This window comes from Salvelinus alpinus, chromosome 6, assembly GCF_045679555.1.
Source record: "Salvelinus alpinus chromosome 6, SLU_Salpinus.1, whole genome shotgun sequence".
NCBI classification, from domain to species: domain Eukaryota; kingdom Metazoa; phylum Chordata; class Actinopteri; order Salmoniformes; family Salmonidae; genus Salvelinus; species Salvelinus alpinus.
In genome coordinates, this window is record NC_092091.1 from 73,691,829 (window position 1) to 73,719,498 (window position 27,670).

The following is a 27,670-nucleotide window of genomic DNA, read 5'->3' on the forward strand; positions in this document are numbered from 1 at the left end:
TAACTTAATGGTGAATATTAACACAATATTGATGGAGGGAATCAGTAACTTAATGGTGGATATAAACACAATATTGATGGAGGGAATCAGTAACTTAATGGTGAATATAAACACAATATTGATGGAGGGAATCAGTAACTTAATGGTGAATATAAACACAATATTGGTGGAGGGAATCAGTAACTTAATGGTGAATATAAACACAATATTGATGGAGGGAATCAGTAACTTTATGGTGAATATAAACACAATATTGATGGAGGGAATCAGTAACACAATGGGGAATGTTAACAAACACAGTGCACATGCTAACAAATGACAACATATCACAAATTACTATTCGATTAAATTTCAACAAATTACCGGAAGTACAATCTTGATCTTAATCTGGGCAAGCAATGTGGGTTAAACAGTTTTTAAACAGTTTTTAACAGGATCATTACAACTGAAAGAAGGAGTCAACAGAAGTCAGAAATAGTATTAGAAATATTCACTTACCTTTGATGATCTTCATCAAAATGCTCTCCCAGGAATCCCAGTTCCACAATAAATGTTTGTTTTGTTCAATAACGTCCATAATTTATGTCCAAATACCTCCTTTTTGTTTGCGAGTTTAGTTCCAAAATCCAAAATGATGACGAGCAGGTCAGACGAAACGTCAAAAAATTCCATTACAGTTCGTAGAAACATGTCAAACGATGTATAGAATCAATCTTTAGGATGTTTTTAACATAAATCTTCAATAATGTTTCAACCGGAGAATTCCTTTGTCTTCAGAAATGCGATGGAATGCAGGTCGCTCTCACGGGACCGCGCGTGATCAACTCATGCCAGAAACCTGACTCAAAGAGCTCTCCTTCCCTCATTCTTCACAGTAGAAGCATCAAACAAGGTTCTAAAGACTGTTGACATCTTGTGGAAGCCTTGGGAAGTTCAATGGGACCCCAAAGACACTGTATATTGGATAGGCAAACCTACAAACCTCTGATTTCCCACTTCCTGGTTTCGTTTTTTCTCAGGTTTTTGCCTGCCATATGAGTTCTGTTATACTCACAGACATCATTCAAACAGTTTTAGAAACTTCAGAGTGTTTTCTATCCAAAGATACTAATAATATGCAAATCTTAGCTTCTGGGACTGAGTAGCAGGCAGTTTACTCTGGGCACCTTATTCATCCAAGCTACTCAATACTGCCCCCAGCCATAAGAAGTTAAATGTTTTGGTGTAATGGAATGGCCGGTGTCCAGTTTGGATGCTGGAATTACATTAGAGGGGAGTGGATGAACGTGTGCAGGAAGCCTACAGGAGACTTTTAACGTAGCCTAATCATATTAAAACATTGTGCCCTGTTTTGTTAATTCACACATTTTAAAAGTTAAATTACAGGTATTTAGGCTATATGTCACGTTCCTGACCTTATTTTCCTTTGTTTAACTTTGTTTAGTTGGTCAGGACGTGAGCTGGGTGGGTAGTCTATGTTATGTGTTTCTATGTGGGGTTAAATGTGTTGCCTGATATGGTTCTCAATTAGGGGCAGGTGTTTGACGTTTCCTCTGATTGAGAACCATATTAACCTGATGAGGACAGAGGGCGCTGTTTTCACTTCGGGGGAAAATCGTGCCCAATTTAAACGGCCTCGTACTCAATTCTTGCTCGTACAATATGCATATTATTATTACTATTGGATAGAAAACACTCTCTAGTTTCTAAAACCGTTTGAATTTTGTCTATGGGTAAAACAGAACTCATTTGGCAGCACACTTTCTGACCAGGAAGTGGAAAGTCTGAAATCGATGTTCTGTTCAAGGACCTGCCTATAAATGGGCATGATCCGTTTGACTATACGTGCACGTCATACACCTTCCCCTAGATGTCAAGAGGAAGTGAGAGATGAAATGAGTTCATTATCTCGGTCTGAGATGGAAAGAAACCTCTTGGAACGACGTGTCCTCCAATTTCTGTTTTCTGCAAGGAGCATGGAGGGACCTGTTATTGCCTTCTGAAAAACTGTCGTTATAGGCGAATACTATCTCCGGCTTTGATTTAATTTGATACATGTCACAATATCATCGTAAGGTATGTTTTTTCAATATAGTTTTATTAGATTATTGAATTTTTTTCGGGACGTTAGGCGTGTTGCTTTGTCTGCATATGTTCAGGAAGGATAGCTTCGCGCCACTTGGCCAGTGTGCTTGCTAATTCAAGAGGGAAAAAGAACGTTCTAATACCAAACAAAGACGGTTCTGGACAAAGGACCCCTTGTACAACATTCTGATGGAAGACCACCAAAAGTAGGAACCATTTTGTGATGCTATTACATATATCTGTCGAACTGTGTACTAGTAGCTTTGCGCTCAGGTTTTGGGCATTCCCTTACCATAACTAAGTCTTATGTCGTAATGAAGATATTTTTAGAATTCTAACACTGCGATTGCGAACGAAGAGGAGGAAAGCAACCGTGACACTATATTTATGCTTCAGGTTCTAGGTTGAGGAATAGCCGCTCAGATCAGCAGGCAGAAGGTGTGTTGAGCTTATGTGAATAACTGGGCCTGCTGGGATCATAGGCCTATGAGGCCACACTATATAGAAACAATCAAATAACAGGGCTTATTATGACATTATGAAATATAATGCAATTTTTCATTGGTTTTTGGTGTTGTAGGCTAGTCTAGGCAGGATAACTGTATTGTCCCTAAGCAATATCAACAGAGGAGCTTTTTGAGCTGTGTCTCATGTCTTCACTGTTCTTTCATGCACAATGGTGCACCTGGCCTCTCCGGTGCCTATCAGCAATTCCTATTTGTTGATGTGGATTTATATTAAACATTGACACAGCTTTGAATGCTTTTATGTGTGGTATGATTGCTAATTAGCCTATTGCAGATCTGGAAAATGATCCACCTACCACTATTGTCACTATGAATAGTGGAAAGAGGGCAGGATAGACAGTTGACTGGTAGACTATATTGACCTGTGGTATAGTAAGCGTGCGGAAAAGCATAGTGCATTAGACAAGTACCAAGCAACTTGATAGCAGAAGTGCATGCCAGCAGATGAGGCCATGTGGTTATATACAGTAGAATACATTTTATAGTAAAACCTGCAAATGGCAAATATAAATCAGGGAAATAACATACCCCTACCCCCAGGTAAATTTCTAACTGTCCCTAACATGTATCTTTTGTGATCTTTCCCCCCTCAGAAACCCCCTGCTAACAAGTTTGATGCCCTCTTGAAGGTGTGAGACAGACAGTCATCAGGGTGAGTTTGGTGTAAACCACAACACACAAATAACCTAACAAAGATAAGATAAATGTCATTTATTTACCAACATGTAACTTTGCACGTGCCACGTAGCAATTATATAGGAAGAGAGACTGTAGATTCCTCTAACAACAACTTTACTATAAGATTTGCAAAAATGAAGCAATCATTAACAACCAAACAAAACAGAGTTGTCTCTCTCCTCTTATAGAAAAAGTACAATTGTCACACCGGCCTTCACTTTGCCCCCCCCCTCAAGTCCAGCTCAGGCTTTAGGTGTTGCCGGCCTTCCAGCTTCTGCCGAACCTGCTGCTGTCAAATGCCCTTCACTCTCTGTCTCGTCATCATTACACACACCTGGTTCCAATCCCCACTCTATCACTGTATATATACTTCCTCTGTCATTTGTCTTTGTCAGTCATTGTAAATGTTATTGGTTTTCCTGAAAGGAATCTCTTCTACACTTTCATGAGTACTTTACATTTTGCACTGTGGGTTTTGTCCCGCTTCAATAAAATATTCAGTAGTTTTAAAACTGCAACTGCCTCCTGCCTACTCCTCTCTACACCTGTGACAACAACCTATTTTGTCTTTGTGACAGTTTAGCAGATGGTTGGAAACAGGGACGGAACATGGTGTGTAAAAGCTGATTTAGCTTGTCTGTTCAGATTAAGATAGCTGACGTTGCCACCATTGTCTGTTCCTTCTTGCATGTTTCCACCCATCTAAATTCCTGTAGATTATGAGAACAGGATGTCACGTACTGAGGTCCCACCCAAACAGCTGTTATCTGTACGCCCAGACTTATGACTAAGTCACATACAGTGGTTCCTCCTTTAAAAGTTGTGAGCTTACGTCGCTGGACTTAGAGGTACCCAGCGTCACGGCTTCATTGCTCCAGACCACCACAAGGGGGAGTTACAGCACTCAATATGCATTTGGATCCCAAGGTTTTTATATGACCAGTCATATCGAGTGGTTCCAATGACGTATTTGATGTTATGCCACCCATCACTGGTGACTTTTTTCAGCAAAGATGTATGACAAAAACATTACAGTTGAAGCAAATGTAAGCAATTATAATGTCATAACGAGTCAAGCAAAACATTTACAATTGAGAGGAATTTGTTAGTTAATATAGAGACAAATGATTGTGCATATTTTTTTTGTCATAAAGTTAATTTACAAAAATATATATTTAGCAAGTTAGCTGACTAGAGAACATTAGCCAGCCAGCTAGCTAGTGTTATGACATGAGTATGACATTGTAATTCGTGTTGTTTAATGTTTTAGGGACTCCTGAGAAATCCAGCAAACCAGGCTGTCGTCTTGTGAAACAGTGGATGCTTCTCTCACAGAGAACGGGGCATCAAAAACCTTCTTCACCTTTCCCACGAACCCCTCCAAACTAATGCGTATGGCCGGCTGTTGTTCCCATACAGCAATAGCCCAAGTGAGAGCCCTCTAAGACATCAGCGTGATGAGGTAGGCTATATTGGAGCAATCCGAGGGGAAAGAGGAGGGCTGAAACTCGAAGACTAGGACACACTGAGCTAGAAACGTCCGACAGGTGCTCGGCTCTCCAATGAAGCATTCCGGGGGAGGTAAGCGGGGCTCACGAGAAGGTGGAGTGACCGATGAGATGGCGCAGCTAGCTGCTGAGTTACTGGGTGGCTGTGGGGTTACAAACGTGGTTCGCTGCCTCCCAGACAACCCCCGGAATTGCTCCAGCAAAATGTTTAATGCCCTGTCAAGGAGTTCAGCCAACGTTTGGACCTCCTCCGTAAGGCCACAAAGCAATTCCCTGTGCCTAATGATGGTGGCTCCGTGGGAAGAGATGACGTTGTGCAGCTGGCCCGGGTCTGCTGGGTCAGTCATGGCCAGTTCGTACTATCACGTTTCAAGGTAAGACTCAGATGCAGACAGTGTTGAATAAACAACAGTTTAATAATCTAGCAGGGGCAGGCAAAAGACAGGTCAAGGTCAGGGGTCAATAATCCAGATAGGTGGGGCAAAGGTACCGAATGGCAGGCAGGCTCAGGGTCAGGGTAGGCAGAAAAGGTCAAACCGGGAAAACTAGAGAACAGGAACAATCAAGCGATAGGAACAGAGGGAAAAACGCTGGTAGGCCTGACAAAACAAAACGTACTGGCAACAGACAAACAGAGAACACAGGTATAAATACACAGGGAATAATGAGAAAGATGGGCGACACCTGGAGGGGGTGGACACAATCACAAAGACAGGTGAAACAGATACGGGTGTGACACAGATCGTCATGTCTGCACAAATACACATGCATGATACTGTACAGTACACCTTGGTTCACTACAGGGCCATTTTAAACTAAAAGTGATGCTGCTGAGATAGAGTTAACACTGCCCCTTTCTGTCTTCCTCACACTCCCCTCGACCCCAAGATAACCACTGCACCTAATGCCAGTTGTCATGGTCACCGCCTTTCAAGTTGTGTCACTGCATGAGTTCCAGACATTTCTCAGTAACATGTTTTATTTTTCAATTTTGTGGCAGAATCATGTATTCTGTATTGAATAAAATACAATAAAATCAAACATCTTAATTGTTGCTTTTTTCCCTGAGCTTTCGTATATCTCCTAGATATAGGACAGACACTTGAAAACCTGATTCCTTTAGATTTAGTTTTTTACTGTATTTCTTTGCCATTTATGAATATGTTATTCAATGTGTTTCTGTGGACTACAGTAGTAAAGGCCAAATTCAATATTTTATCAATACATTTCCTTGTATATTTTTCATACCTAAAGGGTTCCTAAAATTCCAAATGAAATAGCTAAAGGATCCAAGGTATGACCATCTTAAAACGACTGCATTTACCCCCCGACCCCCCGCCCCGTTGTCAAAGCAACAGTTGTCAAAGCAACAGTTTAGTGTCAAAGCGGATAGACGGTAGGTTCTATGATTGTTCACTGCCTCCCTGTGACTTCTGTGGTCTCTGTTAGTCAACACATGGCTGCTGAAAGGGTTCTTGATAACTGAGCCCCGCCCCCTCTCTCCTCTAACCCCTGTCATAACATTGGCCACGTTCCAGGCTGACTACAATGCAAACAACTGACAGAACTCACAACTTCTGGATAGGTGTTTAGTATATCAGTTAATCACATCATATGGTATAGCAATCTGATGAGCATTGGTTGCTGGTTGCAACTCAACTGCAATATAGTTGGCCTGGAACGAGACAGCTCTCTCCTCATTGTGGTTGACAGATTGAGCTGTACTGAGCTCTGACTTCACAGATACAGGAAACAACTAACCCTGCTACTGCTCTCCCTCCATCGCGTTTATTTCGAAGCAATTCATGTAATTTATTTCTACAAATATTTTTTTAACTTTTAATCTTTGTTTAAAACTAAATATATTTGTAGCCACTACTAATTATATCTGAGAACAAACATATTTTCTTCAAGTGAAATGAAATTAATATCTTTATAGCAGATGTACAGGAAGTGGATAAATAGGACAGGAGATGTAATAATACTCAATGATTTTCTTTATTGGTTTTAACAAAAGCTGCAATGCACATGACAACAAATGACAATTCACTGGCAGAAGAAATATTAACAATATAAGCAAACAATGTGGGTATCATTTACAACAGGACAGATGACTAAGATGGCGCCGGAGAAGGCAGACGTTTTACATGTTTTTTTGTTCGTTTATTTGCATTGTCTGTAACTTATTTTTTGTACTTATTTTGTACATAATGTTGCCGCTACCGTCTCTTATGACCAAAAATAACTTCTGGACATCAGCACTGCGATTACTCACCACGGACTGGCAGAGTCCAATTTTTCCTTAACGAGTCTGACGAAGCCGACGCGAACGATATACTGCTTTCTCGGGAACAAGCCCAGATCTCCGTGATTTGCATGAAGAGGAGACGGAGAAAAAGGGGCCGGAGGGCAGGCTGCCTTCTGAGAATTCGTAGGCGATCTAATAAACCCCCACTTCCTTCCATTCTGTTAGCAAATGCAAACTTTGGAAAATAAAATAGATGACCTACGCGGAAGATAAAACTACCAACGGGACATTCAAAACTGTAATATCTTATTCTTCACGGAGACGTGGCTGAAGGACGACACTATCAACATACGCTGCACCGGCAGGATGGAACAGGGGCGGTGGACTATGTCTTTTTGTAAATAACAGCTGGTGCACGATATCTAAGGAAGTCTTGAGCTGTTGCTCGCCTGAGGTAGAGTATCTCATGATAAAAAATAGAGGGTTGTGAGGTACTGCACCAAGAAAGCAACCCTGGTCCTGGAGTGCTGCAGGCACTTCATGTTTGTCATTTACCGACCTGGAAGACCAGGTGTTGAATTTAGGCAATCACTGAACTGATCAATTAGCTAAATTGCTCAATATGGTCTGTAGTTGTGACACAATCCTGCAGTACCTGTCCAGAAAGAGGTGTGTCTAGTCTGAGTTTAGTCTGCCAATCATTCCTTTAGCTGGTGAAGTTAAATACTGCCCTCTTCCGGCTGCTGTGCAGAATGAACCGTGTCAGGTAACTAAAGGCCTCTGGGTACATTAGTGTGTGTTTGGTTTTCAATGGCCCTAATCTGGCACACCTGATTCAGTCTACTAACCATCAAACCGTTGACTATTTGATGCAGGTGTGCCTGTCTGGTGAACCCAGAGGAGAGGGTTGGGAAGTACTGCACCTTGTAGGCAACCGTGGTCCTGGAGTGCCACATGTTTTTAATTTAACCGACCTGGAAGACCAGATGTGTTGAATTTAGGCAATCACTGAACTGACCAGTGTGGAACACCTTTATCAATCATTCCATAGATCCCTACTGTGTGAGACTGGATTTAAATAACCCTCGTCTAAGCTTTCTCTGTCAATCATTTCTTTTGCTGGTTAAGTGAAATGCTTCCCTCTTCTGGTAACTGTGAAGAATGATCCATGTCTCTGCAGCTTATCTAGACCAAAGCATCTGTCAACCCTCTATTTCAAATGTTTGTTTCCCCAGAATCCAACTCCTAAATAAGTGTGTGGCCCATTTGCAGGTGTGAGACAGTCATAATATGAAAACTCCTTTATCAGATCAATTAAAAAAAGGTCAATGACTAAAATATGTCCTTGATTGTTGTACTATTTGATGTTTATTGTCAACCTGCCTCTTAGACAAACCACCTAGACCGTGTCTGACATCTGTCTTGACTACTACTGACTAAAACTACTGTGTTCTAATCATACTACATACTATTTAGAATGGAGCCTGGTGAGCCGGCCGGATCTCTTAGACAAACCACCTAGACCGTGTCTGACATCTGTCTTGACTACTACTGACTAAAACTACTGCGTTCTAATCATACTACATACTATGTAGAATGGAGCCTGGTGAGCTGGCCGGATCTCTTAGACAAACCACCTAGACCGTGTCTGACATCTGTCTTGACTACTACTGACTAAAACTACTGCGTTCTAATCATACTACATACTATGTAGAATGGAGCCTGGTGAGCCGGCCGGATCTCTTAGACAAACCACCTAGACCGTGTCCAACATCTGTCTTCACTACTACTGACTAAAACTACTGCGTTCTAATCATACTACATACTATGTAGAATGGAGCCTGGCGAGCCGGCCGGATCTCTTAGACAAACCACCTAGACCGTGTCTGACATCTGTCTTGACTACTACTGACTTAAACTACTGTGTTCTAATCATACTACATACTATTTAGAATGGAGCCTGGCGATTAATCTCTTACATTAATATTACGCTACATGGTTATTTGTCTGGTTATTGCTACCCTATTTACAATACAGTTAAAATGTATACAATAAGCAACAAATACTAGACTCACCCATACTGAGAATGTGTCTTCTACAGTCTATCCACTTATCTTATTATCAGCTGATTAACATCTGGGTCTGAAGTGACAATTCTCTTCCTCAATAGCATGTAGTGAAGAACACTAGATTAAACACTGAAATGATTATGACGTCCTGGCATTGAAAGCATACTCAATATTAGAAATGTCACATATTATAAAACATTGTATTTTCTCATATCCATCAGCCTACTAGTTAGTATGGGGAGTTGGACGTGGCCAGTGTGTTTAGTCATATGGTAGAATGACATACCAGACAGAACCCTCCATATAGTCCTTTCTCTCTATTAACCTATGGCCTATAGTGATCTTATACGTTATCAACGTGTGTCGGTTGTGCTTGACTGAGTCTCTCAAACCAGTTTTTCCAGGTGAACAACGTACTTAATGAAACCGACAGAATATCACTCCCATGAAAAGGCTGCATGGTATTTATGGTTGATACTGTAGCTGTGTCATTCATCTTTGTTTTGTCTCCTCCCACTCATCTGAGAGGCGTACGGCCAGTGACCTCACAGACAGGAAACGACTAACCCTTCTCAGTGCTCTCTCACCCAACTCTCTCACTCAGCCTCAGAGAGCCCTCCAAGTTGTATTTTCTCCTCACTCTTGTTATTCTTACAACCCATTACGAACTGACCTTAGGTTCAATTGAGTCAGCTTGTCTGGTATAATTCATTACAGATTAGACATGACGGGACACGTACAATCCTGTCAAGACTTGCATAGTGTGAAAGGTTAACTGTAGGATTTTGTTAACTAACGTGTCATTTCTTTGTACAGCCATTAGGCATGACAGTCAGGCACATAAGGTGATTTTAAGGATTTTGAAAATGGTGTAATGTGAAAGAAGCTTTATCATGTTAGTCACACTGTCACTCAGATGTGATGATAGTGGCTGGTTCTCTTTGGCTTCATCTCGGCAACTCAGAACCAATTATTGGATGAGCACTGGCCTCTGGACCGTTACTAGTGTTGGTTGTGGGGGGTTGAGATGTTGGACTAGTGGTGGAACCAGGGACGATCATCTTTGGTAGCCCCCCCCCCCTCTTTGCAAGTCTCGTGCAACATATGGCCGAAAATCCCCTCCCCTACCAAAACTCAAAAGCTGCCAGATGTACTGTAGGTAGCCGCGGTCACGGTGTACATGCCAGCAAATGTCAAGAAAATATTACACCTGACCAAGACATATAATCTCAACAATTTCAAAACAGTAGCAGTAAAAAAAATATGCAATCGAGCAATCAATGCAGGTTAAAACAAGCCATTATAGGGGTTTCGTTCCAGGTCGAATACATTGCAGACGTTGCATTGCATCAACCAATGGTTGTGTGCCACATCATCGACTGCGCAGTCGGGCATCAGATTGCAATATGATGTGTTAGTTGATATGTTAAAGACCTATCCAGGCATGAGATTAGGCATGCGTCTGCAATGTAGCTGACCTGGAACACAGCCAGAATCTCTACAGTGTGAAGCTGGAGTAATATACAGTAGTTATCAACATAATATAGAGTATTATGTAGCCTGTATCTGATGCTCTGATGATGTTTGATTCTCCTCCACTCAAAATCAATTTGCAATTCAGATCACTGTCTACTCCCTTGCACTTTAGTGTGTAGATGACTTCACACAACAGGTTATTCACTGGTGACTTTGTCTGGATTTTGGTGACTTCAAAAATCTCATATGGCGGAATTAAAACTTCCCTCTCTTCAGGAAAGGCTGAGTAAGAAGTTATCTCAGCGCCAAAGCAAGTGTGGATCTCAAAGCAAGACACATTCCCAAAGTTGGTTAAGTCGGATCTGAAAGAGCTTGTGGTGAAGGTGCCGAAACGGATCTCGTGGTTGAGAACACTCACATCAAACTTCTTGTTGGTTCTGTGAAAGGTTTCCTTACATGTCTCTTGTCTTTCTCTAAGAATCTGAATGGCATCAGTCAGGTAGAAATGCAATGCATGGTACTTGAATGATGTTGTCATATATGCAGAATTGCCCTCTTGAACTGCTTTGTTAAAGTCCAGGTAGATCGATTTGGAATTGGGTCCTGGTTTGTTTTTTGTGTACAAATAGATAGCAATGGAATGCTCTGTATTCAAACTGTCTCCATGCGGTTTAGCGTGTGGTTTTGCTATGTTCCAGGATGTATTGAATTGAGGATTAGTGTTTAACTCATCGTAGAGGTACATGTTTGCAACCACCCGTAACATTAAACCTCTGCAACCATCATATTTGTCATCAACAGAAGAACGGACCATGTCTAGAGGTAGAATCTCTTGCATCCCTCCATCTTGAATCCCTCCATTCTCAGTTTCTCCATCCTGTAACAGTGACATTATTTAGACAAGTTTCCATTCATAAGACTTATGGCAAACTGTACTAAAGTTTGGGAACGCTGATCTAATGTAGGGGCAAACAATGACAATTTAATATGTAATCATTTTTTTTGTTTTTTTTTTCAATAAAATGTAAAATATCTCACCTTTGTATGGGGAATGCCGAAGATGAAAACTAAGATTACCATCAGAACAAGTAGAAATATAACAGAAAAGACGATTGTCTTCTTTTTGTGTATGTTATTGATTTCCATCTAGTGACGTTGAAGAAGGAAGTAAAAGGTTAGTTAATTTCAACAAGAAACCAGTGCTGTGTTCGAATACCCATACTTACATACTGTATACTACATACTTAATGAGTACATACTACATACTATAATTTAATTTTAGTATACTGTAAATGAACGGTATCCTTTCAGTTGAGTGTACTAGCGCTTTGCCTGTCTAGCGCTTTGCCTGCTGTTGCTATGCAACTTCTTGCTAGCTTGTTAGCGTAACTAACAAATGACTAGCTAGACACCTTACAACTTCATTAACAATGTCCAATGACAACGCAAAATAAATATACCACTTAACTAACCTAAGAATGACCTGAATAATAAAGTCAGTAAATGTTGGGTAGTTAGTTAGATAGCATATAGTTAATGTAGTTTGATGAATTAGTAGCCAACTAACGTTAGGTAGCCAGCTAACATTCCGGTACATACAAGCAACTGCTGCAATGATATGCTATGCGGTTCGTAAGGCTAGCGTACCTAACAAATTGTCACCCAACATAATGTGTAATGTCACTTATTTGAAAAGTCATTACATTATTACATTGCTGAACATTTTCTTAAAATATGTCATAATTACTTAAAGCAATGCATTTGTGTCTGCTCTCATCGGACTGCATATTTTCGCCATTTTCTTCAAATCTGAAAATGTTGTGAAGCCACGCCCATTTTCTGAAGAATTGCACTATGAGCCCCAAAAGCACAGAAATAGTGTCCACTGCCTGTAATACTTCCTATTTTGACTAATGTAGTACGGCATCCGGGAATCTGTGGCATACTAACTATATCCATACTATGACTAATAAGTACACTACATACTCAATTTCCATCACAAATAGTGCGGTTAGTGCGGTTAGTATGAGTATTCCAACACAGCTCAGGTCCTACTGTCCCTGTTCCTGAGGTATTCATATTGAGATGTACAATTGGAAGAACTTGAAATTAATTAAAATGTAAATGTGACATTTGTAATATCTGCCATCTAATGTATTTGTGCTCTCTGTTCTCGCTAGTTAGTCACTTTTACTTATCACTCACAAGTTAGTGTTATACTGTAGGGCAAGGTTACTACTATAATCATTCTTTAATCATTCATTTAGTGTCTTTTGCTTGTGAAATAATCTGTAGAAAACTGGATGTACAGGAGGCAAAGTACAGTTAGAAATGTTACATTCTTACCTGTTAGTTCAGTTCTGGTCAATCAACGTTATGGTATATTTTTTTTTAGGCCAAGTTATGAGCAAAACCTCTTAATCCTCTTCTCTTGTGTTTTCCATTGTTTTGTCGATACGCACAACAGTTTATTTTATGGAAACACCCATGTATGACGCAACACTGGTTTTTCTGGTCCTTGGTGACTTTAGCACTGAGTACACCTTGCATTACAGTTCTAGCACAGGTTAAAGGGGAAACACTGATGTATCACAAGGGGTAAAAACCTGAAGCATCCGGTGGGGGCTTCCACTCACTACCAAATATGGTGATGAGAGGAAACCCAGTGACCAGCAGTGGGAGAAGATTGGCAATGTGTAACTGGGCCTACATTGTGCTAATGGTATAATACATTAAACATCTGATCTCAGTACAGTTTTCTGTTCTGTTATGAACAGAATGAACCCAATTATACAGACTTTACCCTTTGCAAAATTTGAAAAAATTACATTATTTAGAAATAGTGTTCAAGTTCCTACATACCTACACTTCAACACATTCAGATATACTACATACCCACACTCCAACACATTCAGATATACTACATACCCACACTCTGACACATTCAGATATACTACATACCCACACTCTGACACATTCAGATATACTACATACCCACACTCTGACACATTCAGATATACTACATACCCACACTCCGACACATTCAGATATACTACATACCCACACTCCAACACATTCAGATATACTACATACCCACACTCCAACACATTCAGATATACTACATACCCACACTCCAACACATTCAGATATACTACATACCCACACTCTGACACATTCAGATATACTACATACCCACACTCCGACACATTCAGATATACTACATACCCACACTCCAACACATTCAGATATACTACATACCCACACTCCAACACATTCAGATATACTACATACCCACACTCCGACACATTCAGATATACTACATACCCACACTCTGACACATTCAGATATACTACATACCCACACTCCAACACATTCAGATATACTACATACCCACACTCCAACACATTCAGATATACTACATACCCACACTCTGACACATTCAGATATACTACATACCCACACTCTGACACATTCAGATATACTACATACCCACACTCTGACACATTCAGATATACTACATACCCACACTCCAACACATTCAGATATACTACATACCCACACTCTGACACATTCAGATATACTACATACCCACACTCCGACACATTCAGATATACTACATACCCACACTCTGACACATTCAGATATACTACATACCCACACTCCCACACATTCAGATATACTACATACCCACACTCCGACACATTCAGATATACTACATACCCACACTCCCACACATTCAGATATACTACATACCCACACTCCCACACATTCAGATATACTACATACCTACACTTCAACACATTCAGATATACTACATACCCACACTCCCACACATTCAGATATACTACATACCTACACTTCAACACATTCAGATATACTACATACCCACACTCTGACACATTCAGATATACTACATACCCACACTCTGACACATTCAGATATACTACATACCCACACTCCCACACATTCAGATATACTACATACCTACACTTCAACACATTCAGATATACTACATACCCACACTCCCACACATTCAGATATACTACATACCCACACTCCCAGACATTCAGATATACTACATACCTACACTTCAACACATTCAGATATACTACATACCCACACTCCCACACATTCAGATATACTACATACCCACACTCCAACACATTCAGATATACTACATACCCACACTCCAACACATTCAGATATACTACATACCCACACTCCCACACATTCAGATATACTACATACCTACACTCTGACACATTCAGATATACTACATACCCACACTCTGACACATTCAGATATACTACATACCCACACTCCAACACATTCAGATATACTACATACCCACACTCCGACACATTCAGATATACTACATACCCACACTCCAACACATTCAGATATACTACATACCCACACTCCAACACATTCAGATATACTACATACCCACACTCCGACACATTCAGATATACTACATACCCACACTCCCACACATTCAGATATACTACATACCCACACTCTGACACATTCAGATATACTACATACCCACACTCCCACACATTCAGATATACTACATACCCACACTCCAACACATTCAGATATACTACATACCCACACTCCAACACATTCAGATATACTACATACCCACACTCCCACACATTCAGATATACTACATACCTACACTCTGACACATTCAGATATACTACATACCCACACTCTGACACATTCAGATATACTACATACCCACACTCCAACACATTCAGATATACTACATACCCACACTCTGACACATTCAGATATACTACATACCCACACTCCAACACATTCAGATATACTACATACCCACACTCCGACACATTCAGATATACTACATACCCACACTCCCACACATTCAGATATACTACATACCCACACTCTGACACATTCAGATATACTACATACCCACACTCCCACACATTCAGATATACTACATACCCACACTCCCACACATTCAGATATACTACATACCCACACTCCCACACATTCAGATATACTACATACCCACACTCTGACACATTCAGATATACTACATACCCACACTCCGACACATTCAGATATACTACGTGGGTCATTCCTGGGCTCGGGTAATTTTTCAGTCCCTCTGACCTTAATATTGTATTTCAAGTATTGGGTCACCAAAATGAAATGTTAAGGACTTTGTAAATACATTGAAATGTCCAGAATAATAAACTGACGTGAATATAGCATTAATGTTAACTTCATTATTAATTAAAAAACATATTTTTCAACTGACACTAGGAATTGTGGTATGTCTCCCAAGCGTTTCACTTAATTTTTACTTTGGAAATGAATATTAAAATGTGCACATAATTCATATTTTTTTATCAAATAAATGCATGATTATTGATTAAAATCACACAATTTATCTCTGTCCCTCAGTCTACACTCAACCCCGTCACACCAAACAAACTCTGCCAATAAAAATGGTCAGTCCACCCTTACGTGCCATCATTAACAGGAAGTGACATTATTCAACAATGTTCAGCTGAATGTTACAGAAACAGGTAAGTAATCATATTATTTTATATCTGTATTTTTTTTAAAGTCAGGTGGGGATCGTCGAGCTGACCAACTCAACCCTGTTACATTAAATAAAGATGGAAAACTAGTACTTATCAAAATTATACTTTAACCTTTTCTCAATATAGGGGGTGCTGTTTCAACGTTACTATTTATCGTTCCCAAATTAAACTGCCTCGTACTCAATTCTTGCTCGTACAATATGCATATTATTATTACTATTGGAAAGAAAACAATCTTTAGTTTCTAAAACCGTTTGAATTATGTCTGTGGGTGAAACAGAACTCTTTCTGCAGCGAAATTTATGACAGGAACTGCGAAGGTCTGAAAACGAGGCTCTGTTCTCAGATCAGTTTAAAGCTCTGTATGTATCCTATGGGTCGACATGAACTGCACCCGCCTTCCCCTGGATGTCAGTAACCAATGAGAATTGGAATGGAGTTTCTACGCAGATCTCAGACCTTATAAAGCCCCAAGGAACGAAGGGAGCTCTCTTTTTGACGTTCGTCATGACGCAAAGCAAGACCTCAGGATGGCATTTTGAAACGCTCAGTTATCGGCCTTAGATATATCCGTCTGTAATTTAATTCGATATAGGTGTTAGAAACATCATAACGAAGTTATTTTAAACCGAGTTATATCAGTTTATGCGAGTATATTGCAATTTTCGGAATTTCCTTAGTATTGCGTTTTGAACATTTGGGCACATCTTCGCCACATGGCTAATGTTTGCTGCTAATTCCTAAGTTGAAGACGGCAATCTGCAACCGAGCAACGATGATTCTGGACAAAGGACCACTTGCCCAAGATTCTGATGGAAGCTCGTCCAAAAGTAAGAGCTATTTATGATGTTATTCCGTATTTATGTGGAAAAATTTAAAAGGATTTGTCCGCCATTATTGCGGCACTGGTCTGGCTGTAACGCACACTGTATGTCTAGTAACGTTAATTTAAAAAATCTAACACAGCGGTTGCATTAATAACTAATGCATCTTTCAATTGCTGTCCAACCTGTATTTTTTAGTCAAGTTTACGATTATTTATCGATTAGATTAGGTGCCTCTCCAAGATGGCGCCGGCCAGAATGCATGAAATGCAGCTACTGATCACATTGTATAACCACGATTTGTGCTGCTAAATATGCACATTTTCGAACAAAACCTATATGCATTGTGTAATATGATTTTACAGGACTGTCATCTGATGAAGTATATCAAGGTTAGTCAAAAATTATATATCTTTTGCTGGATTGTTACGATCGCTAACCTTTGCTGCTGGTAAATTGCTTGTGTTTCTGGCTATTGTGGTAAGCTAATATAATGCTATATTGTGTTTTCGCTGTAAAACACTTAAAAAAACTGAAATATTGGCTGGATTCACAAGATGTTGGGCTTTCATTTGCTGTACGCTGTGTATTTTTCAGAAATGCTTTAAGATGAGTAATTAGGTATTTGACGTTGGTCTCTGTAATTATTCTGGCAGCTTCGGCACTATTTCAGATTGCAGCTGCAATGTAGAACTGTGATTTATACCTGAAATATGCACATTTTTCTAAAAAAACATATGCTATACAATAAATATGTTATCAGACTGTCATCTTATGAAGTTGTTTCTTGGTTAGTGGCTATATATATCTTTATTTGGTCGAAATTGTGATAGCTACCCATGCAGGAAAAAAATGGTGGGGAAAAAAAGTTGTGTCTTTTGCTATCGTGGTTAGCTAATAGATTTACATATTGTTTCTTCCCTGTAAAACATTTTAAAAATCAGAAACGATGGCTGGATTCACAAGATGTGTATCTTTCATCTGGTGTCTTGGACTTGTGATTTAATGATATTTAGATGCTAGTATTTACTTGTGACGCTATGCTAGGCTATGCTAGTCAGCTTTTTTACTGTGGGGGGTGCTCCCGGATCCGGGATGCTGTGCAAGTAGAAGTTGACCCATAAAAATATACAGTCGATTAATTTCATACAGTCTATCATTGTTATTCTAACTTCCGCGACGCATATAAGGCCCTCCACCGCCCTCCTTTCGGAAAAGCTGACCACGACTCCATTTTGTTGCTTCCAGCCTACAAACAGAAACTAAAACAAGAAGCTCCCGCGCTCAGGTCTGTTCAACGCTGGTCCGACCAATCTGATTCCACGCTTCAAGACTGCTTCGATCACGTGGATTGGGAAATGTTCCGCATTGCGTCCAACAACAACATTGACGAATACGCTGATTCGGTGAGCGAGTTCATTAGAAAGTGCATCGGCTACGTAATACCCACAGCAACGATTAAAACATTCCCAAACCAGAAACCGTGGATTGATGGCAGCATTCACACGAAACTGAAAGCCCGAACCACTGCTTTTAACCAGGGCAAGGTGACCGGAAACATGACCGAATACAAACAGTGTAGCTATTTGCTCCGCAAGGCAATCAAACAAGCTAAGTGCCAGTATAGAGACAAAGTAGAGTCGCAATTCAACAGCTCAGACAAAAGAGGTATGTGGCAGGGTTTACAGTCAATCACGGATTACAAAAAGAAAACCAGCCCCGTCGCGGACCAGGATGTCTTGCTCCCAGACAGACTAAATAACTTTTTTGCTCGCTTTGAGGACAATACAGTGCCACTGACACAGCCCGCTACCAAAACCTGCGGGCTCTCCTTCACTTCAGCCGAGGTGAGTAAAACATTTTTTTTATTTTATTTAACCTTTATTTAACCAGGAAGGGCTCATTGAGATTTAAAATCTCTTTTTCAAGAGCGTCCTGGCCAAGATAGGCAGCACCAAGTCATTACAAAAATTACAGACAGACATGAAAAACTACAAGTAATCTAGTAAAAACCATTGAATTCACAAGAGTATAACAATATCAAAAACAGCAAATTAAAAACATTGACAGGTCAGGGAATCAGCCTCAAAATCCTTCATCAGTGATTTAAAAACACCAATCGGGACAAGTTCTTCCAGTTTAAAATTATTTTGTAAGGCGTTCCAAGACGATGGCGCAGAGTACATAAAAGACCTTTTACCAAATTCAGTTCGGATATTTGGAACAGTTAGCAGGATAAAGTCTAGCGAACGAAGAGAGTACCCACCACATTTCTGAACAATAAAAATGCCCAAATAAAAAGGTAGTAAACCCAAAATGGCTTTGTAAATAAAAGTATACCAGTGACTGAGCCTACGAGTGACTAGAGAAGGCCAGCCAACCCTGGTATATAAAGTACAGTGGTGCGTAAGGGTTTTGCAGTTTAAAATAAATCTCAAAGTGCCATGGTAAAGAGTGTCAATTGATCTCAAACACTGAGCGGAAGCATTCATATATAAAATATCCCCATAGTCTAGTAAAGGCATAAATGTAGCTGATACTAGCCTCCTTCTGGCTTCAAAAGAAAAACAGGCCTTATTCCTAAAATAAAATCCCAATTTCAGCTTCAATTTTTTTGTAAGTTGTTGAATATGCAATTTAAAAGAGAGGCCGTCATCAATTAGAATTCCAAGATATTTATATGAGGTTACAACCTCAATCTCCTTGCCCTGACAGGTAGTAATAGGTGATAGGTTCAGAGGTCTATTTCTTGCATTAGAAAACACCATTAGTTTAGTTTTGTCAGTATTGAGGATAAGCTTCAATTGACACAAGGTATGTTGAACTGTATAAAAAGCAGTTTGCAAGTTCTGGAAAGCTTTTGTAAGAGATGAGGCACAACAGTAAATAACAGTATCATCAGCATAAAAATGAAGTTGTGCATTTTGGACATTTTTGTCTAAATCATTTATATAAATAGTGAATAAGAGAGGACCAAGTACAAAGCCTTGGGGCACACCATTCAGGACAGACAATTTGACAGACATGAGCCCATCAAATTGAGTGCACTGAGTTCTATCAGACAGATAGTTAGCAAACCATGCAACTGCATGCTCCGAAAGACCTACACTCAACAATCTCTGCCTTAGTATAGCATGATCAACTGTATCAAAAGCCTTAGAGAGATCAATAAAAAGTGAGACACAGTGCTGTTTTTTGTCAAGGGCTTCAGTGATATCATTTAAAACCTTCATGGCTGCTGTAATTGTGCTATGCTTCTTCCTGAAGCCCGATTGGTACATTGATAAAATAGAGTTAGTAAATAAAAACTCTTTTAGCTGTTCACTTACAAGGGTTTCAAGTATTTTCACCAGGGGTGACAGCTTTGAGATTGGCCTATAATTATTTAAAAGAGTTGGATCTCCCCCTTTTAAAAGTGGTAGGACAAAAGCTGATTTCCAGATCTTTGGAATTTCATTACATTCCAGGGTTAGATTGAACAGATATGTAAGTGGTTCAGCTATGAAATCAGCTGCCAGATTTAAAAAGCAGGGATCCAAAAGATCAGGACCTGCAGGCTTTCTTTGATCTAAGGATTTCAGGGCTTTATGTACCACCTGCACTGAGAATGGCAGAAAGCTAAAAGTTTGACCAGCTCTCACTGGTTCATCCACACAGGGTTGTACAGAGACAGAGGACACTGGTTCATCCACACAGGGTTGTACAGAGACAGAGGACACTGAATCAAACAGCCTACCAGATGATACAAAGTGCTCATTGAAACAATTCAGCATTTCAGTTTTGTCATATATAGCAACAGAGTCCTTCAAAACACATGACGGTAATTCATTAACATTACTGTTACCAGACATAGACTTAATAGCATTCCAAAACTTTCTAGGGTCATTCAGGTTATCAGTGGTAGCAGACATAAAATATTCAGACTTGGCCTTCCTGAGAAGAAAAGAACACTTGTTTCTTAACTGCCTAAAAATAAGCCAATCAGCATCAGAACAAGATTTCCTTGCTTTAGCCCAGGCTAGATTACGGTCGTGAATAATACAAGACAGCTCAGAAGAAAACCATGGATTATCCCGCCCTTTAACCCTGAACCTGCGGAATGGTGCATGTTTGTTTACTATTTGGAAAAAACCATCATGAAAGAATATCCAGGCAGTTTCCACATCAGGGATAAGCTCAATCTTGCTCCAGTCAAAATAAAACAAATCATGAAAGAAAGCCTGCTCATTAAAACACTTCAAATTTCTCTTACGAATAAAACGTGGATTTGTCTTTGGAACCTGTTGATAAAACATGTTTACTGGAGAACTGAGACGAAGTAGAGACTCTGGACAGGGTGGATGAGGTTTAATTAAATGCAATTTATTCAGAGGTAAAGATATCTGAAATAGCGTGCACGGACCCTTTCATCAAGCTCAAAATGGAACTCTCCGAAAGAAGCCCAGATAACAGAGTGCATATACATTTTATACAGTACAGAAAGTAGGTTGAGTCTGGAAGTTCTGGTCCTCTGGTTGGTTCTGATGAGTTGGGCGAGGTCTCCTTCAGGCCAGTATCACTGTCCCATTGGCTCTGAGTAGAGTTCTTTGTCTTCAGAAATGTTCAGCTAAAACAGGAGATTAGGTGTGTGCGTAGATGTTCCTATTTTGACATTTCTGTGTGTCTCTGTAAAATGTTCAGACTGAAGAGGAGTTTTTGTGTGTGCGAAGATGTTCCTGTCTTATCTGTGTTTATGAAAGGTTTACGTCAGCCCTCTGTCCTTGGGTATGTGTGTGTCTCAGTTTCTCGTGATATGCAGTACCAGGCACCACTTTTCTTATCAGTCTTTATGAAAAGGCCTGTGTCAGCCATCTGTCTCTGGGTGTGTGTGGGTCTCCGTATCTGCTATGAGTTTGTGAGAAACCCTGTTTGGAAAGAAGTTAGTTATAACAATGTATTAGCAAATATGCTTGTGTTATAATAAATGATATTTATTACAAATCCCCCTCTTCACGTCTCATAAGAGACGTGACAAACGCTAGGACAAAAGCTACAAGTGGCAAAAAATAGAGTAAACTTTATCAGAAGATAAAGTTTTGATTCCCCCTCTTCACGTCTCCAAAGAGACGTGACATAAACTTAGGTAAAAGTAAGAAAAGCAAAAGTAAACAACCAGGGAAACTTTCTCAGAGAGAAAGTTTTATTCCCCCTCTTCACGTCTCACAAGAGACGTGACATAACCTTAGGACAAAAGTAAGAAAAGCAAAAGTAAACAACCAGGGAAACTTTCTCAGAGAGAAAGTTTTAATTCCCCCTCTTCACGTCTCACCAGAGACGTGACAAAAGCTATGAATGGCGTTTAATTAGTCATCAGTCCAATAGCCTGGCTCAGCATCCTCCAGGGCAAGCATAGGAAACATCTGTCCCTTCTCTGCCTGGTTGGGATCAATAGCAGTAGTTATGATCCTAGTGGTCAGCGTTCGAATACATGGAATGCAGCAGCATCCACAAAGCACCAGTATCGCAGTGAAGACAGATATAGATACCAGTATGGAGGAAACAAGCATCTTATATTTCCCAAACGCATCCATCCAAGAGTCCCACATAGAGGTGTCAACCCCGGAGTGGTGCTTCATCTTCTCATTAAGTGTACGAAGACCCTCTAAGGCAACAGTAAGACTACCATCAGTTGCTGTGTTATTGGGAATGAAAGTACAACATTGCTCCCCGAACATGGCACAAACACCTCCGCGTTCAGCCAACAACATATTCACCGCGATTCTATTTTGGAATGCCATCAGGGATGTAGCTGCCAATTGTCCATGGACCGCCTCGAAACCTTGTTGAGTCCAATTACCTAATTTTTTTACCAAAAAACGAGAAAATGTTAAACCCTCAGGTCCATCCCTCTATACAACCTGTACCAGGTGGGCTCGTCGCCACCCGGGAACTTCAAACCTTCACAACAGGGAGGACAAACATCACTTTTTATTCATTCGACAACCTCTACTACAGCAAACCAAGGGTCCTCCTCTGTCAGGCCCACTCTCCTGCGAAAGCTTGATTCCGTATCAGCCTCTCCAACTGGAGCATCAAGCAACGGCATCATACCAGAGGTCCTTGCCCCATCTGTAACAGACTTCTTCAAACAAGGTATGATACAGGTAGCACAGCACATGAGCATAAGAAAAACAACAACTAGAGTCAGAAATCCAGTAACCATCATTGTAGTGCCAGTATCCATCATTGTAGTGCACTTACCAAACCAACCACCCAGCCAGGGGAACAGTCCACTCTCCTCCACACCTGCAAGACCCTCCATCTCCACCGATAACCTTGCCAACCCACTCAGAGCTTTTTGAAATGCTCCCATCCGGACTAGTATTGTTAGGGACAAACGTGCAACACTGTTCTCCAATCATTTTACATACACCTCCCTGGTTGGCAAGTATCATGTCTAGTGCTAGCCTATTCTGTCTAGCAGTTCGAGAGGTGGCATCCAATTGTTCAGCCATCCCCCTAAGTGCAGTGTGGGTGTAGTTGACAAATCATTGTTGATTATATTAAAGATAATTGATCCAGGCATTTTGTTTAGTATCACCAATAGCTGGGCCAATGGTGGGCATCAGATGCCACAGACCATCATTTCTGTTTAATGCCTGGAATTCGTGGGGGGACCCCTATTGGGACCCCAACAGGTTGGTGTGGATGTTATCTGTACCCTCGGACCAAGGAGCGTCACGGCTCTGCCATCTCCTGGGTTGGTTCCGAGCCTCTGTGTCATGTGCAGCTCTCAGAAGTTGGTCAGCTGTAACCTCAATAATAGGCAATGGTGTTATCAGACTGGCCAAAGCACATGTGCCCTGACAATCTCCTTTCAAAATGGGGTCAATCGCCTGGCAGGTCCACACATCCACCATACATCAGCAACACCTCCAGTTAATAGTGGCATTGGTGATGCAGGTAGCAGTAGGGAGCCTCCCATAGTCTATACCCCTACCTGTACCAGTGTTACAGCTGTAATATCCCCCATATGCCTTAACCCCCCATGGTGTCTTCTGGGGAGGGACTTCTGGGAACACAAGACTCAGAGTTTTACACAGGGTTGAATTTGGCTTAAACTTTCCAATATGCACATCCAACCTTCCCCATTACTTAGGGCAAATGGGTGAGCAGCCAGAATAGGTCTGGCATGTCCACATACGACACAGTCCTTTCTATTTATTGTTTTGCAGGCCAACCACATATTCTCCCTTTCCTCATAACCAGTTTCAGTCCCCAATTGTTCACTATCTGAGATGTCTTTTACATTTATTACCTGTCCCAGATTGGAGAGCTTAGGTGGTGGTGTGGGACTTGGTCTTGAAGTGGTGGAGGAGGCCGGCTGAATCCCTGGTCCGTTGGAACTGGTGGTGGTTCTGGCAGCACCGTGATGGTAACATCCCCATCGTATCCTAAACAGACAGCTCAGGACCACAAGCAGTCCTGTAAAACCCCATCCTCTCCCAGAGAACACATCATCAGCTAGAGATCAAGCAACACTTTCACTTCTATGAACGTACACAGTGAGGAAAGGTCGGGGTCAGGGAATTCTTCATTAAGGAGTTGACCCCTGAGCTTTATTAGCAACAGTTCTTCTCCTTAACTCTGTGATCATTCGGCAGTGTCAGTGTGTCTCACCCTCCAAGTGCGATATGCCCCCAGGTCGAGTGAATCACCTTCTCCTTTAATTCATCTGTAATGCATAAAATCTTGGACATACAGGTTTGGTTAACAAACAGTTTCTCATTTGTTCTATCTGATTATATATTTGACTTCTATGCCTATTTTTAGCTAGAATTTTTTAAATTTTTAATTAGTTTATTATTCAATAGGCCCCATCCTATCCTAGACCACAATGTACCCATCCCCCTCTTGATACCTGGCTCTAGCCAGGTAACAACCTTACCTATTCTAAATAATGACTTAGGTAAGAATAGTAAAATATTCAATCAAGATTATTCAATCAAGATCATTCACCACATAACATATTCAAACAGTTACAAAAACATTACAGCTATGGTATTTTGAATCTGAAAATAATATTGCTGATAACTTTACGACCACTTTTCCCTCTATGTTGTTTTAATGCAGGTGCTGTTGATGTCATGAGGAGAAACAACATCCTAACCTTTACAATGCTGTGTGTCTTCCATGCTTGGACTCTGGGTGTGGACTCGAAGATGATAAGATACATTTTCATTTATCAGTTTGTTTTGGAGGGCTATATGGCCAATTTAAATGTTCAAATGTGAATGGTCAAATGTGTGGTTTACAGGACATGTGGGATGTTGTGTAAAAGAAAATCTGTTCATATTTACATTTCTATATTTTAATGACGTAAGCCACAGAACTGAGCGGGGATCTCCTACAACACAGATTCTTCATTTAACTTCTTTTGGCTGGGGGCAGTATTGAGTAGCTTGGATGAATACGGTGCCCACAGGTGCCCAGAGTAAACTGCCTGCTTCTCAGTCCCAGTTGCTAATATATGCATATTATTAGTACATTTGGATAGAAAACACTCTGAAGTTTCTAAAACTGTTTGAACTCATATGGCCGGCAAAAACCCGAGATGGCAGATATTTCTTTGGCTGGTTTGGGCTCTGAGCGCCGTACTCAGATTATTGCATACTTTGCTTTTTCCGTAAAGTTTTTTTTAATACGAAGGAAGTAGTAATCAATAGCACACCTTGTTTATCCTCCTCAGGACATTGAATGGCCCCACACACTGCGGCCCCAGCTTCCGGCAGGGCAGGCGGAGGGGCAGGTTTCGGGTCGAGAGCCAGACCCTGTCCCCCGGTGCGAACACGGGGGCCTCACTGCGGTGACGGACAGCGCTCCTCTTCTGCCGTCCACTCGCCTGTCTTAGTGATTCCTGGACGGCCCTCCAGGTATCCTTAGAGTGCTGCACCCTCTCCTCCACCGCAGGAGCCTCGGTCTGGCTCTGATGCCACGGTGCCAGGACTGGCTGGTAGCCCAACACGCACTGAATCGGTGACATGTTGGTGGAGAAGTGGCGGAGTGAATTCTGGGCCATTTCAGCCCGGGGGACTTATCTCGCCCACTCCCCTGGCCGGTCCTGGCAATACGACCGCAGAAACCTACCCACCTCCTGGTTCACTCTCTCCACCTGCCCATTACTCTCCGGGTGATACCCCGAGGTCAGGCTGACCGAGACCCCGTTCTATAAACGCCTTCCACACTCGGGATGTGAACTGGGGACCCCGATCAGAAACGATGTCCTCGGGCACCCCGTAGTACCGGAAGATGTGGGTGAACAGAGCTTCCGCAGTCTGTAGGGCCGCAGGGAGACCGGGCAACGTGACAAGACGGCGGGACTTAGAGAACCGATCCACAACGACCAGGATCGTCGTATTCCCCTGAGACAGGGGAAGATCAGTGAGAAAATCCATCGATAGATGAGACCACGGCCGTTGTGGAACAGGGAGGGGTAGTAACTTCCCTCTAGGCAAGTGCCTAGGAGCCTTGCTCTGGGCGCACACTGAACAGGAGGAGAAATAGACTCGCAAGTCCTTAACTAAGGTGGGCCACAAGTACTCCCCCCTAAGTTCACTCACTGTCCTCGAAATCCCGGGGTGACCCGACGAGGGTAGACTATGAGCCCATCGAATCAATTGATCACGGACAGCAAGCGGCACGTACCTACGACCCTCTGGGCACTGTGGAGGCGCAGGTTCCCCCCTTAGTGCCCGCTCGATGTCCGCGTCCACCTCCCATACTACCGGTGCCACCAGCTTAGCAGCCGGAATGATGGGAGTAGGATCGATGGACCGATCCTCAGTGTCGTAGAGACAGGACAGCGCGTCGGTCTTAGTGTTAAGGGAACCTGGTCTATACGAGATCGTGAATCTGAATCTGGTGAAAAACATGGCCCACCTTGCCTGACGAGGATTCAGTCTCCTAGCTGCTCTGATATACTCCAGGTTACCGAGCGGTGGTCGAACACGGGTGGTCGAACACGGCCCGGAAGCGGCGGGTGAACTTCGGGTAGTGGCCCCTCGCCGAGTCGGGCCCGTTCCAGATGGTATTGGCCCACTCCAGGGCTCTACCCGTCAAGCAAGAGACGAGAACACTCACACTCTCCTCATCCGAGGGAGTCGGCTGAACGGTGGCCAGGTAAAGCTCGAGTTGGAGCAAGAATCCCTGGCACCCCGCTGCCGCTACACGTACACCCTCGGAGGCGCAATGCGCAGGGCGCTGGTTCTGGATACCGCTGGAGGAGGTTGTAGCGTTGCAGGTGGGAGGGTTGGAGGGGAAGTAGGGAGACCACTACTTCACACAAGTGTAAAGGGATAAAGAATATGTACATAAATATATATGAATGAGTGATGGTACAGAACGGCATAGGCAAGATGCAGTAGATGAAATAGTGTACAGTCTATACATATGAGATGAGTAATGTAGGGTATGTAAACATAAAGTGGCATAGTTTAAAGTGGCTAGTGATACATGTATTACATGAAGATGGCAAGATGCAGTAGATGATATAGAGTACAGTATACACATATACATATGAGATGAGTAATGTAGGGTATGTAAACATTATATTAAGTGGCATTGTTTAAAGTGGCTAGTGATACATATTTACAGAATTTCCATCAATTCCCATTATTAAAGTGGCTGGAGTTGAG

The 27,670-nt window shown here is 41.5% G+C and overlaps 2 protein-coding genes across 2 annotated transcripts in view; both read right to left on the reverse strand.

The window, feature by feature from the left end:
• LOC139579332 (C-type lectin domain family 4 member M-like) overlaps window positions 1-27,670 on the reverse strand; it is a 403,007-nt gene that overhangs the window by 48,572 nt on the left and 326,765 nt on the right. The window lies entirely within an intron of this gene.
• Window positions 8,894-13,165, reverse strand: LOC139579342 (ecto-ADP-ribosyltransferase 5-like). Its single transcript, XM_071407913.1, has 3 exons — window positions 12,938-13,165; window positions 11,630-11,737; window positions 8,894-11,468 (listed from the first exon to the last, which is right to left on the reverse strand). Exons 2-3 carry the CDS (start codon window positions 11,735-11,737, stop codon window positions 10,614-10,616), a joined length of 963 nt encoding a protein of 320 aa, XP_071264014.1. The 5' UTR covers window positions 12,938-13,165; the 3' UTR covers window positions 8,894-10,613.

Excerpts from the sequence above, each read along its gene's own strand:
- LOC139579342 (XM_071407913.1), bottom strand. The coding sequence starts at position 11,737 with ATGGAAATCAATAACATACACAAAAAGAAGACAATCGTCTTTTCTGTT. Across the intron at positions 11,469-11,629 it reads TCGGCATTCCCCATACAAAG|GATGGAGAAACTGAGAATGG; the intron begins GTGAGATATTTT and ends TCACTGTTACAG.